The sequence below is a fragment of the Gekko japonicus genome, unplaced genomic scaffold, assembly GCF_001447785.1.
Source record: "Gekko japonicus isolate JY-2015 unplaced genomic scaffold, Gekko_japonicus_V1.1 scaffold99, whole genome shotgun sequence".
Lineage (NCBI taxonomy): Eukaryota > Metazoa > Chordata > Lepidosauria > Squamata > Gekkonidae > Gekko > Gekko japonicus.
Window position 1 is genome coordinate 187,676 of NW_015165833.1, and position 14,586 is coordinate 202,261.

General features: G+C 50.2%; 1 protein-coding gene across 1 annotated transcript in view; it reads left to right on the plus strand.

The window, feature by feature from the left end:
• The first annotated feature begins 3,842 nt into the window (after positions 1 to 3,842).
• Positions 3,843 to 14,586, plus strand: part of INPP5B (inositol polyphosphate-5-phosphatase B) — a 28,519-nt gene continuing 17,775 nt past the window's right edge. Inside the window, exons 1-9 of the mRNA XM_015410877.1 lie at positions 3,843 to 3,889; positions 7,778 to 7,874; positions 8,061 to 8,146; positions 10,133 to 10,230; positions 10,565 to 10,594; positions 12,230 to 12,343; positions 12,920 to 12,986; positions 13,259 to 13,414; positions 13,659 to 13,760. Of these exons, the coding sequence (XP_015266363.1) occupies positions 7,779 to 7,874; positions 8,061 to 8,146; positions 10,133 to 10,230; positions 10,565 to 10,594; positions 12,230 to 12,343; positions 12,920 to 12,986; positions 13,259 to 13,414; positions 13,659 to 13,760 (749 nt within the window). The 5' untranslated portion in view covers positions 3,843 to 3,889; position 7,778. The remainder of the gene's footprint in view (positions 3,890 to 7,777; positions 7,875 to 8,060; positions 8,147 to 10,132; positions 10,231 to 10,564; positions 10,595 to 12,229; positions 12,344 to 12,919; positions 12,987 to 13,258; positions 13,415 to 13,658; positions 13,761 to 14,586) is intronic.

The window sequence follows — 14,586 nt, forward strand, 5'->3', positions numbered from 1 at the left end:
GACCTTACTTCTGCATTTTCTTTTCCTTCCAGATGAAGAAAACAGGAGCCCACTATGTGGCAGGCTGCAGCAAGCTCTGCAAAACATCTGGCCAGCCCTGCACTGCAGGATCGACCAAGCCTTGCTATCAGGAGTGCTGCCCTGCCATGCCCAAAACCAGCTGCCTCAAGCTGGACGGCAAAGTGCATTTCAACCAGGCCGGGTCCCTGGCTCCAGCCCCCCTGCTTCAGCTCCTAACTGGGGCAGTGCTACTGGGCCTGAACTACGCCCTGTTGTTCTCCTTGGGGTCCCACTGACAACTGGGTCTCTGAGGTTGAGGAGTGGGTCTTTGGGTTTGAGACCATGCCTGTGGGCTAGCGTAACTCCCTCTTTTGGGTTAGGCCCCCTCTCCAGAAAAGAAGGGGGAGGCATTCAGGAAAATACCCCCTCCTTTCACCCTATGCTGGGCAGAGCTTACGCACTATGCTTTCTGTCCTAAACCTTTGGCTTGTGTCTTTTGGCAATGGAGTTCATCTCCCTACCTGCCTCTTGCTTTGCTCTAGTTGGACTGGGAGTTGGGCTGGAGCAAGCGCTCTGGGTCAGAATAGCAGTGCCCCGGGAATGGGGCTTTTTATAGTTGGGATCCTGGAAGTGCTTCTTGTGTACAACAGGCCCTGGCAGGCTTGTGTGAAGTAGCAGCCCCTTCCGGCACTGGTGGTCAATTCGGTTGCTCTACCAGTTTGATGATTTGCCAGAGCCGAGCAGCAGGGAGGACTGATTTGGGAGAAGGTAAGAGAGAAATCTTTGAAGTCACAAAGGGCAGGAAGAAAAGGCCCAGCAAAGCTGAGTCCCTTCCACATGCTGCTCCTCCTCCTCCTCCTCCTCCATGTGTGGGAAGGAAGGTGTGTTGTTTTCCCCTCCATGGTTGGGGGTTCTGCCTTCCCCACTGTGGCACCCACATCCCTTCAATGCTACTTAACAGAATTTTCAGTCATCCTTCCTTCACTAGCTGCCCACAGGAAGCAATAAGTGAGACTGAAGTTCTGGCTGGATAACAGTTAGTGGTGAAGGGTAAGGGGGCTGTGTTACTACCCTCCCCTCACCCAAACCTTGCTGCTTTCTAGGAATTAGGAGTCTTTGGCATCAATGGCTGTCACTGCTGCCCCACTGGGCTTGTGACCAAAATTACACTCTGTTGCTTATACTGCCAGGAATTTCTCTTTTATATTACTTACTGACATTATCCTATTTGATCATTTCCTTGGCAATTAATAATTATTTTAATGGTTGAAGGAGGGGGAGATAGACTACCCTCCCACTGGCTGGCTGCATGTACATGTTTACTTTGTGCCAGCAACAAGATTTCTGGGTACCCTCAATGACCGTGCTTTGGAGCACATAGTCCGGGCAAGGACCACAATAGCCACAAGCCCCCAGGACCTGACATAGGAAGTTACTGGATAGAGCTAAGAATAAGAAGGTCACACCTATTAAATGTAGCATATATGTAAATTAGCAACTTGACCAGAAGATCCAACATTTGAAATCAAATATGGCAAAACCGAAATTTCTCTGAGATCAGGGGTTAGTTAGAAGGGAAGGGATGGGAAATATAGGGGAGAGTTACTGGGCTTCTTGGAACTAACTACCTGTTTGACTACTGTGAAAAGGAGAATGTGGAACTTGATGGACTTGTCCAGCGAAGCTCTTTGGGGAAACTAGATGTGGCTACTTCAGCAATGGCAGCAGAACTCAAGATGTGACTCTTAACTTCTTGCTGCCCGGGAGAATGTTGTGCATTTGTTCAGCCTTGATTGTGTGATACTTCTCCTTGGACCTTGTTCTGTACAATCAAATGTCAGGATTCTGTTCCTTGTGAGGTAACTCCTTCAGAGACCAGCAGCACCTTAAAGACAAACAAGATTTCCAGGGCATAAGCTTTTGCGAGTCAACACTTCCTTCATCAGATATGTATCTTGCAAACTCTCCAAAAACCACACACTGGAAGGTGCTACTGGACTCAAATCTTGATCTTCTACTGCAGACTAACCTGGCTACCCATCTGCAACTGTGTTCACTGTGAAATCCCTGTGATGGTTTCTGGGAGTTAGATCCAGTTAGGCGGCAGTGTTGGTCTGGAGCAGTAGAACAAATTTTGAGAATAAAACTTTGTTGGTCTTAAAGGTGCCACTGGACTTGAAATTTGGTTTATGGGAGTGACAGACCAACTTCTTTTAATGCAGGACAATGTCCAGCTTTCCTCGTCTTGCTCCGTAGCAGCTGCATTTTCAAGCAAAAGAGACACAAGTAAGATCAGCCCCTTTCCAAGGCAAGAATGGCTGTTTGCGTGCTGTTTGGTTTGGAACTGCAGTCTTTTGTTTGGGAGTGAAGAACCAGGGCCAAGCAGAAAAGGGGAGGGGGGACAGGCTTGGGCCCTTAAACCCAAAGGGGGAGGGGGCTCTAATTTAAACTTTGGGGCACTTGATAATTTTTACAACATGTAACATGCATCCCTGCTGGACCAAACTGTTAGATACTGTGGCTACAATCCTAAAAAGCACTTTCCTGGGAGTAAGCACCTTTGGATAACAGCGGACTTACTTCTGAGTAGACCTGCTTAGGATTGCTGCATATCTCAGCTAAATAAAAATCAGTTTCACATGGTGTTTTGGTTTGTTTTTGTGGATCATTATTTCTATTTTAAGGCTAGGGGCCTCAAAAAGTGGATCTGAGAGGGCTAGGCAAGGAGTGGCACATGCCCCTAAGGGTCTCACTGCCATATTGGTGGTGCCCTTTGGTCTGCCTTTGTGCGCTGCAGCTGCCTGCTTATTTGAGTACTCTGAAGACACCTTATGCTCTCCCTAGATGCAACAGTGCAGCATGTCTCAAAGGGAAAATGCAAATGAAGAGGTGGGGGACGAACTCCAAGTATCTTACCCAAGCCCTGCCCCCCTGCATGGATTTGGCACTGGTTCATGGGTGAATCTGATTGTTGCGGCTAAACTTATCTGCTGTTCTCTGTGTTGTCCTCCAATCTTTTTTTCAGACTGGTTTGGGGCAATATTTCAGACTTTGAATAGAACTGCACCACTTCTTACCTTGTCTATAGACTGGCAAAGTGCAGATGCAGAAATGGCTGGGTCAAGAATGCTGTTTCCTACTAGGGCAGCCAGCCTCCAAGTGGAGTCTGGAGATCTTCCAGAATTATAACGAATCTCCAGATTACAGACTTAAATTCCCCTGGAGAAAATGACTGCCTCAGAGGGTAGATTTTATGACATTATATCAATCCAAGATCCCTCCTGCCCATATACTCCAATCTCCGCACACTTTATCCCCAAATCTCCAGGAATTTCCCAGCCTGGAGTTGGCAACCTTACTGACACTGCCCTTTTGGCATATCTTGCTATGGATGTTTCTATCACCATTCTAAGCAGTCACCATTGCAAAGAGGACAGTAAGTCAATAAAGGTTTAGAGCCAACTATCTTAGGTATGGAGACGGCAAGAACTCATGTATTTAATTTTTTAGTTTCGGTTCAATCAGTGATCAGCAATGAAATAACGTGACGGAAAGGTAACTTTGTAAATTTCAAGAACAGATCATGGGAGTAGCAAAGAGGAAACGAGGTCATTTCCGTAGCCCAGCCATCCCTCCGACCACGCTCTTGGGGTGGGGGGGGGTGTCCTCTGCTGCCCTACGGACGTCGGCCCGGGGATCGATTCTAGGCCTTGACAATCCCACTCCAGCCCAGAGCCAAGCTAGCTAGGCCCGCAGTTTGCGCTCGGCTGCTCAAGGGTTACGCGGCCAAGGCCACTGCCTCTAGGCAGGAGGGGCCGCTGCTGGGCTGCTGATGTGGAGCGCAGCGTCCGGGCGAAGGAGGGGGCCACTGCCTGCGAGGGGACGGCAGGTAACCAAGCGCAGCCCGTCTAGGCGAGGCATCCCCTGCCTGCGAGGAGGGAGGGGGGGTCTCTTATCGGCAGTCCCGAAGCCTCCGGGCTTGAGAGGGGGGTGGGTTTGGCAGCTGGGAGTCGGAGGCGGGAGCTTATCCTTCTGCGGGGCGCGGTGGGGCTTTCTTTGCGTGCTGAAGAGCCAGCTGGGTGAGGAGGAGGAGAGATGCCGCTGTCCGGGGGTGGGGTGGGGGCTTTCCCTGCCCTTCAGGAGCTTCCCTGCCTGCCAGAGTCCGGGCAACGGCTTTAGCGTTATAAGAAAAGAGGACCGCCCGAGCCCAAAGGAATCCCCCCCCCCCCGGAATCTGGGTTGAGAAAGCAAGCAAGGCTGAAGATAGCCACCATTACTTTTGGAAGTTCGGATGTTGCTGACCCAGGTCGACTTCTGAAAAGTCATCCCAGGGCAGTGTGGGGCCTCATACCACAAAGCAGCCCCTTGCTAGAATGCCCACTGTGTAAGGGCGCTGCCACCTGTGTGGGTGATATGGGCTGCAGTGTTCCCTCTAAGCTGAGTTAGTGTGAGCTAGCTGTCAGCTATGCTGCCATGAAGGTTGGGGAGTTTGGTCTGTATCTGGTTAATTGCTATTGCTTTCATTTCAGGTTAATTACTACTGCATTCCTTTCTGTGCTTTCTCTGCTGTGCGCCGAAATGCTTATCTATACAGATGTGCAGGAGGGTGTTGTGGTGTCTGGGTTTTCCCTAGGTGTCGTGGGAGAGTGTTCGTTCTCAGCTTCAGCTACCTAACGGTCTCTAAGCTTTATCCTGCGCGGGAGGGTGCCTAATTGGCCAGTGCTGTGTGGGTGGGTGTGTGCATACGAATACCCTATATCCTATTATGTCCACGGGGCCGCCGCCATTCTTAACAGTGCCTATGTTACTGCATCTATAGCTCTGCAATAAAAGTATAATTGTTCCTGAATGCATGTACTTCGTTGATGGCTGTGGGTTCTGACACTAGCTCACAGTTTTTTAGCCTCCAGCTCACACATTTTCATCTGAGCTCAGGAAGGATGGCTCCAGAGCAAACTAATTTATGCAGTCACCAAATCGCTCACTCAGAACTTTAATGCCAGTAGCTCAGAAACTAGAATTTTTGCTCACAAGACTCCACAGCTTAGAGGGAGCATTGGCTGTCAGTCACTTCTAACTTAGGGTGACCCTATGAATTAATTACCTCCACACGTCCTGTCATTGACAGCCTTGTTCAGGTCTTGCAAACTGAGCTGCTCCAGAGGGTCCTGTACAGTAGCTCCCTGCCAGCAAATGGGACTTCACTTCACCACCATGTTGAGCTCTATATCCTCTCTCTTGGGGCCCAGGAACTGGAACCACTTTCATCCATTTCCTGACATTGATTTGATTGATTGTTAGAGTTACCAGCTTGGGAGATTTTGAAGGTAGAGCCTGGGGAGGACGGGGTTTGGGGAGGGGAGAGATCTCAGTGGTGCATAATGCCATGGCGTCTACCTTCCAAAGTAGCCATTTGCTCAAGGAGAACTGATCTCTTTTACCTGGAGGCTAGTTGTAATTCTGGAAGATCTCCAGCCACCATCTGGATTCTGGCAACCCTATATGACTGTGCAGATTTTTAAAAAGTTGGTTTGGCAAAAGCTGCCACTGCAGCACGAGGATCTTTGTGACTGAAGGTAAGCTATGGTAGTGGTTTTTTGTGGCTGGCTCCACCCCCTACAGCAGCCATTTTGTTGCTGCAACCACCACCCTTTGTCAGAATTCCAAAGGTGCTCCCAGGCTCAAAAAGATTGGGGACCACTGGTATACATGTACCCACACTACAGTAGTGAACCTCCAGATCTCCCAGAATTACAACTGATCTCCAGCCAACAGAGAACACTTTCCCTGGAGCAAATGGCTGCTTTGGAGAGTGGACTCTATGGCACTATATGTGCTGAGGTCCCTCCCTCCCCAAACCCTGCCCTGCCCATGCCCCATCTGCAAAGCTCTAGGAATTTTCCAACCCTGAGGTGGCAACCTCAGTGCATACACATGTACAGATAGAAGGACGCTGGCTAGATTTAGAGTGGATATGAACCATGCCCAACTGCCAATAAAGTTTGCCAGCAAGTGAACAGTATTTCTGAACTTGTAAACGGGGACAGTGATCTTCTATAGCGAGCTAAATAAGACAAGACTCCAGTGGCACTTATAATGAGCTGGCCTCCCCAGTCTTTACTGAGCCCCATCTTGACAGTGTCAGGGTCGCATACGAATTCCAGCTTTATGCCAGAGTCTCCCTTTCATGGAGTATGACAACCTTTACGCTTATTAGTGAAAGACAAGGAGGCTGGAAAGTTTCCTCCCTGGCCTCTGAGTGTTTCCATTTTTAAATGTCTGACTTGCTTCCATTTGTTTTCCTGCAATAGAGACAGCTGGGTTTGGCCAGTGTAAATGCCAGGAAGACACTGCTGACACGTGACAGCATATATCCCATTAGAAGATGTGTAGGTGAATGAGCCCTTGATACTGGACCTTGTTGTGAGACTGTCGCTTGGATCAGCATTGGGGTGGAGCGAGCATCTACAGTCCTTGCACAGGGCTAGTAACTGGGTTTGCTTTGCCTTTGCTTTCCCCATTGTTGCCAGGGCATGATTGCTTCCAATAGCAGGGACTTAGAATCATAGGATCACAGAGTTGGGGCCATACAGACCATCTAGTCCAACCCCCTGCTCAGTGCAGGATCACCCTAGAGCAAGTGTTTGTCCAGCCAGTTTAAAGACTGCCAGTGAGGGGGAGCTCACCACCACCCTAGGTAGCTGATTCCACTGTTGAACAACTCTGACTGTAAAAGATTTCTGTAAACAAGGACAGGTCACCCTGTCCCCTTTGCCCAAGACCTGAGAGGGAAGGATCATCTTCTGGGGATGGGGTGTGTGTGTGTGAACCAACCTCAGTTGCTCCTGAGGGCAAATGCCATTGGCTGCCTGGCTGTATCAGCCACTTGACTGTGCCTGAACCGAGGCCCTTGCGAAACCAAGGGGTTTCTCCCTTGATCCTGAGCACTCGCTGCCTAGAGCCCTCCCAAAACCTGGAACCAGCTCTGGGTATCTGTTACTCAGTATGTGGCTTGCCAGCCACGTCTTTGGTCCTGTGAGCTTCCTTCCCTCCAGTTTTCTGTGGTGCAGATGGTGGCTTCCATCTCCCTAGTCTTAGACACCTGAATAGGTGCATTATCATCGTAAGGAAAAACCAACAGTCATGGTTTCCATAAAACACAATGATCTTGTTGATCATTGTGTTTTCTGGAAACCATTTATCAGATCTACCATGGTTCATCTGAGGAAACGTAAAGAGGGTTGAGTGAACTTATAATGATTAAGTAAAAGCAGAAGTATCCCAGATAATACAAAGATACAGAAGTATATAGCAACAGCATGGCCTAATGGAAGTATCAAGGCTCTGTATCTAGATTTGTGGTTCTTAAGAAGTACATGCCTCTTCCCATAGGAAGAATGAGAAGCTGGGGGGGGGGTGTAGCGATGAATTATGTCAGAAAGTAGTTTTGTAATATTTCCAAAGTAGGAGAAGAGGAAGTGTTCTCATTTGCTCTCTCTTCCCCTCCGCATATTGGCACTGCCGTCTTATGAAACAATTTTGAGATGCTGTGTCTTTTAATTCTTCCCCCCCAGTAGGTATGTGAATTATAAGCTTATTAAATAATAAGTGATAATTAAAAAACCACACACTGATGACAGTTCCCCTCTGCCCCACGGTCCAGATGAAGCTCCTATCAAAATTGGGGGACTTTGGTGTCCATCATGCCCAGTTAAGAAAAAGATTCCTGTTTGGGTTCCATCTTCTGAGCCCCTTCTGTTTCCTTCCCGACCCACAGGATGGACCAATCTTTCGCCGTCCAGGAGACGCTGTCTGCAGGGGAGACTTGCCTGGCCATATCCTTCAGGAAAGGAGTGAATGTGAATGCCAGAAGGGTGCTTTGCTTCGCTGGGCTATTCCTTCGTGTGGGCATGGAGTGGGGCAGAGAATAGCTGGCTGCTTATGCCAAGCTAACGTGTGTGTGTGTGTGCAGGCGCATGTTCCTGGGACCCTTTGGGAGGCTGCCAGCTCCAGCCCTGGGGGAGGGTCAGCATTTTTATTGACCCTTCCTTGACCATCAGTTGCACACCGTGCAGGGAATCCTGGCTGCCGAGGAGGGCATGGAGAGTCGACTGTTAAGCCTGGTTGAGAGCCACGGAAAGTCCATGTACGTTGCCTAGGTGTTGTCATAGGGTCTGGTGCCGCTTCGATAACACATGAAGACAAGAACCATATGGGGAACTGCAGGAAGAGGAGGAGGAGATTATTTCCTATGCCAGTATCTTCCTCCTCATACAGGCATTATGTTGCAGCTGAGGAGCACACTGTTAGCCAAATTGCTCTATTATTTAATAAAGATGGGGAATTATAATTATTAATATGCAATTGGCTTATCTATAGGATCTGACCTGTGTATACCAGAGTTAGAATTCCTGAGAACCCAGGAACAGACACAGAAACTGGGTGGCTGAAATAATGATTTCTTTACTAAACATTCTCAAGCATACAAACAATATTCAAACACTCACACACACAATATAGAACTATAAGGAAGCAGAGGTGATTAATAGTTTATAGAGGGATGATACAACCTGGTCCAGATGTGCAGAGGTCCATGAAGAAAGGATTGTGGCCTAAACTCAGAGAGTTCAGGGGTGGACTGCCATTTTGGATTATGGCAGAAAACACACCGTCTGAGGCCATGTTTACGCTGGGATATACCCTATGGAAGACAATGAAGACCAATGGCCGGTCCTGGGGGCTGGTCTCAGGTGAGAACAATAGATTTCCTGGACCAATGATGAGTCCCAAGGGTGTGTGGCATCGGGATGGGCAAGGCCTAGATGTGACCAATGGGCTTCCAGAGAGGCAGGGTCTGGATTTAACAATAGAAGCCAGGTGTTGGGTGGCTAGTTAAATGGATTACCTGACCACTAATGGTCCTGGCCAGGGTAAACAAAAGGTGAGAGATGTCCCTGATTAGTGTCAGGAAGGATCGTTAATAATTTGAATGCTTGATTGGTTTATCCTGGTATCTTGAGGGACAGAGTACAAAAGACAAGTATTCAGACAAAGAATTAAATATTTAGAAATGACTGGAGGCTTGCTCTGAGGTTGCCTGTCATCTGAAAATGGAGACCCCTTTTTCAGAGCTGTGGCTAGCTCTGTGTTTCAGAACCAAGAGTGCCTTCCTTGGCCTGAGTTTTGTGGGTCTCTGGATCAGGATAGAAGTGGGGTGCCCTTGCTATGGGGCTACCTAAGAGTAAAGGCAGCGCCTCTAGCAACAACACGGCGGGCCAATCTCATCCTAAGGTACTGATGCTGACTCAGCATCAGTGCCACCAGTCTGTATGCTACCCTCACTTGATAGTGGAGAAACAGAGTGGGAAAGATCGCCTAATCCCAGATTGCAGAGGCCATAGCAATTGCACCAGAGTTCTCTGTAACCCTACTGCAACCCACCAATCATGCTGTGGCATGCCGGCAATGCCCCTGTGACAGACACTCAGAAATGTCCAACCAGTGCATGCTGACACAGCTATGACCCCACCCATTATTTGACCTAAGGGTGTCTTGGTTTGGGTTTATACAGTACACAGTAGGACTGTGATGGGCTGTAGACACAAGTTGGTATTCTAAGCATTGCTGGGATGTGTGATTTGTTGCTGTGCCCATAGGGTTGCCAAGTGCTTACCTGTTCCGGAGTGGGGGAGTCCAGCCTTGCTCTGTGAGTCTTCGCGCGTGCGCCGCAAGCACGTCACACGGAAGTGATGCAAGCACGTCGGGGATGTTGGGGGCGGGGCCACAATCATCTGAGGGAAATCCATAGAGTTTTCCCTCGGATGATTGTGGCTGTGGCCCCGCCCCCAACATCCCCGACGTGCTTGTGTCACTTCCGTGTGATGTGCTTTGGGGGTGGGGTTCCCCCGGGGGGCCCGATCCGGCGACAGCGGGGAACGGGCCTCCTGGGCGGGGATTTCCCCGCCCCCCGGGGGGACTTGGCATCCCTATGTGCCCACCATGTCATGTCAGAATTCCAAATGCGGCTGCAGGCTCAAAAACGTTGGGGTTTTTTTTTTGCTGGTGTACATGATGGCATGGGTTGCTGGTACTGAGGATTGGCTAGGTTCTCCTTCCCTCTCTGTGCCTGCAGGATATGCCTCTACACTCACCGGAGAATGGCCATCACTGCCGAGGATGTTGGCCTGGACAGGGTTCTACTCATCCAGGAGGGATTTGCAGTGGAAGAAGGTAGAGGCTGTTCGGCCCCTCCAATGTTTGCCTCCTCCCCTGTGGCTGCCGTACATCCCAGAGGATATCTGTGTGTGGGGGGGAGCTTCCTCTGTTTCCCTTTTGCCTATGTGAAATTTTCAAATGATTCAGTCCAGCTGAGGAGAGGGATCCATGCCAAATAACAGCTGACAGGCAGCGGGTAGATGCCTTTCTTTTCCCAACAGGTTCAGTAGAAGGCATCGTCCATTCTTCTGGTTTTTGGGGCAGCCTTCACCCCAAGGCAAGGATTGATCAAGGCAACTCTCTTGTAGCTCCTCCACCAGTAACTGCTTTTCTCTGTATCTTTTGACAGTCACTCTGGAGGACGGCCTGCAGATTCCAGGTGAGTGGCTCCGTTAGTACTGTGGTTCCTAACAGGATGATTCCTAAGAAGGGTAATGCCCCCAGAATCTTTCAATCAATCTACTTCCTGGCAGGTTAGGCTGCAAAAATTATATGACTATACACATTCTCCACTGAGAGCCAATATGATGGAATGGTAAGAACAAGAATCTCCAAGGGGGTGCCCCTGGGCTCTCTGGTGCCTGCCAACACCTTTTCTGTGCCCCACAAAATGTTTTTAGAAAGTGGGTGGGGCTTTTGTCAAGCAAGGCTTCTGACTGGCCATTGGAGATTTGATTGGCTGTGCAGATTTTTAAAGATTGTTGCTTGGGCAGCAGCTGCTACTCCAGCTCTGGGATCTTCACTGTGTGACTGAAGGTAAGCTGCCCACCATGCTGTGGCAGAATTTGCCTGCCGGGCTCAAAAAGTTTGGGGATCCAGGATTAGAGTGTCAGACCGGGATCTGGAAGAACCAGGTTTGAATCCCCACTCCTGCCATGAAAGCTGGTCACACACTCTCAGCTTAATCTACCACGCAGGGCTGTTGTGAAAATAAAATGGAGGAGGAGAATGATGTAAGCCACTTTGGATCTCCACTGAAGAGGAAAGTGGGGTATAAATGAAGTAAATAAATAAAAGAAAATATACATTTTGCACAAAAAGAAACCCAGATTGTACAGTAGGAATAATTCAGGCCAGCCTGTCTCAGAGGCAGCTGCAGATTCTTCTTAATCTTTATTTATTTATTTTTGGATTTATATCCCGCCTTCCCCGAAGGCTCAGGGTGGCTAATAACGAGGCACTAGTGCCAGAATTAAAACAGATAAAACAGTCTAAAACAGTAAAACAATATAATACAACAACAAAGTGTCAGTGCAAGATGGGGTAGATCTTAGTCGAATGGCATTGGTCCCGCAACTTGTCATCCCCTCTCCTTTTGTGTGTGTGCGTGTGTTTGTGAGCCTGGAAGTCATGGTGACTTCTGGTGACCCCTATTGGAGATAAGAGGTTTCAGAGAGGTGGCTTGATTACCTGCCTCTGTGTCCTGGCCCTGGTATTCCTGGGAAGTAGGGTTGCCAAGTCCGAATTACCTTTTAGCAGGGAGTCCCGGTCCCCTTCTAGGAGATCTTCGTGCACCGCGATGACATCACCCGGAAGTGACGTTATTGCGCTGGGCACGTTGGGTTTTCCCTTGAATGATAGAGTGCCCCCCCTGCAACGTACCTGGTACTGGGCACATCTCTGCGATCCCGGCATTTTGGGGATGGGGGTCCCCCCGGCAGCTCGATCCAGGCTGGTGGGGAACAGACCCATCAAGCGGGGGTTTCCCTACCCCCCTGGGGGACCTGGCAACCCTACTGGGAGGTCACCCTTTGAAGTACTAGCCAGGGTCGGCCCTGCTTAGCTTCCAAGATCTGATGAAATTGGGCTTGCCGCAGGGCAGCTGCAGGTTCATAGCTGAAGGTGCTACATGGCCCCTGCTTGTAACAAGCTCAAGGGCCTTCATTCAGCATTGCCCCACGGTTTAGTTTTGGAGCTGCAGTTGTGTTTAGTGAAGGTCACTTTAGTCTGCAGTGGGCAAGTGCCAACCATAATAATGTGCATGCTACTCTCCTCTTGTCTCCTCAATGCGCAGGCTCTGATGTTACAGTCCAGATCACCTCAGGCGGTACCAGCTTGTTGGTGCAGCTGCCTTTTGGCTCACACACCCAGATGTTCCTGCGGGAGGTCAGGAAGCGCTGCGGTCCAGGTAGAATTCCTCACTACTTCTAGGTGGTGTTGGGCTCATGCTTGCCCCTGACCCCTACCCTTTAATGAGAGGTTCTGAGGTTCTCACCTGTCTGGAAACTCTACTGTCCAGTGTCGAAACCTGGGCATGTGAGAGTGAGCGCATGTTACTGGCTCAGTAGTAAAGACATTAAGTCCATGCTGAAAAGCACTGCATACTTTGCCCAGTCTAAGGCTGCAACCAAAACCAGTTCTGGAACAAAAGCCCTGGGCTGGCAGCTTGTCTGGGGCCACACAAGGAGCTCTCAACAAAGGTGGCACTTGCAGACAGGTGCCGCCCAACCCTTCCTTTCTAACTAAAGGGGTTCTGCAAACAGCCTGGGCGGGGCTTGCGGCTTCTTCTGGTCTGTCATGGGGGAGTTCTTTGTCCAGCTGCATGCCTCTTTCTCCTTGGCCTTCCTGGAGAGCGGAGTCCCTGCAGGATGGCAGGCCTCTTGGGAGGTGAGCAGAGTAAACAGCCTTCCCTGGGAGAAAGCCCTGCTGGCAAACAGCTGCATACCACAGAAAAGGCCACAGAGGGATTTCTTTGGAGTTGCAGGGCACAAAGATGCAACGGCAGTGGACTCAGAATGGAGCACCAGTGGTGAGGTCAAGGCTGCCCCCAGGTATGGGCACCAGAAGCATGTGATGTGGTGTGCCTGTGTGTATGGAGAGCACTGCTTGTCGTGGACTGCCTACAGCCCACTTCCATCCTTCCGGGTTAGGAGACCCAGGGGCAGGCAGTTTGCATCTCAGCCTGGCTGTGTGAAAGAGAAAACGTGGTTGTCTCAGGATTGAACCAAGCTGTGGGACCCAGAGTGGGCCTGGCTTGTCAGCCCCAGCTCTCTGTCAGTTTAAGCATCTGACTCCTCTCCTCTCTGCCCCCCTCCCTTGACAGGCCGAAGACTGCCAGGGAGACGGTCCATTTGTCCCACGTGCCAGCATCTGAGTGGACACAGGACCTGCCCACTCAGTTGTGTGGGCAGAGAGACGGCCTCCTCCAGTCTTGGCTCAAGCAGAAGGAAGATTCATACACAAACCTCCAGAGCTTTAGGTAATGGCAGTCTGGAGGGATTGGTGGGGAGGGACGTGGCTTTGTGCCTAAAGAGGTGAAGGTTGTTTGAGGGAGAATGATTCTTTTCCCCTCTACAGTAGCAAGTGGCTGTTCTGCTTAGGCATAGCAGAGGCTGGTGTGGAGAGAGCAGAGGCTGCTTGCTGGGCCTGTCATGCGGCCAGTGGGGGTGGGCAGAACCCTGCTGCTGCTTGTGACTCTGGGCAGCTCTTCTGTTTCTCTGCAGGTTTTTTGTTGGGACGTACAATGTGAATGGTCAGTCACCTCGGGAGGGTCTGCAGCCCTGGCTCAGCCAAGAGGAGGAGCCTCCTGATGTCTACTGTGTGGGGTACGTAAGCCTCGCCTTCCATTTGTAGGCATTTGCTTTCAGACACTCTTAGGGGAATTGGGAGCACCTCAGATCCAGAGTGGGTGCTCTCCAGGGGTCATTTCATAGAAAAAGAGGTGCAGGAGCTCATTAGCATAACTCATTAGCATAACTTATTTGCATATCTGTCCTGGCAGAGGAGGAGAGCTTGTACCTGAATAAAACTTGGTATTAAAGGTGTCACTGGACTGTTTTGGAGGGGGGGCGGGGGGGAGCTCTGCAACTTACCTGGCTGCTTCTTGTTCTGCTTGAGGGCTGCTGGGAGCAGGGGGTGGGGCTTGTTGCATGTGCCCACCCCCTAGGCTCTTTACTGCCGGAGCTCTGCTCCTGTGCGCTCCTGCAGGAAATGACCCCTGGCGCTCTCTATGGTAGTGCTTGTGTGTTGCAGTCTGTGGAACTGTGGCCCAAGCTGGGAGTCCTTACCACCACCAAAGTTTCCTGATCCTTCCCAGAAGAGGGAGGGATCTCCTGCGATATGCGGAAAGACTTCAGAGGGAAGTCAGGTTTTGACACACTCCAGTTCTGAATTGCATTCTAGGAGGGCTCAGCTGCAAGTCCCTGGGATGCAATGGAGGAACTTTGCATTTGGAAGGGGAAGTCATAATGCCACCTCTCTGGCTGCCCTCCACAACAAGATTTTTTCCATTGCTTCCAAGGCTTGGTTTTCAGTCTAGCACAAAGTCCCCCGGATATGATGGGGAAATCTCCCATCCTGGGGAGGGGAAGGTCAGACAAGCAACTTTCAAGCCCCCCCCCCGAAACATCTTCACTCAGAAAAGCTGGGGGG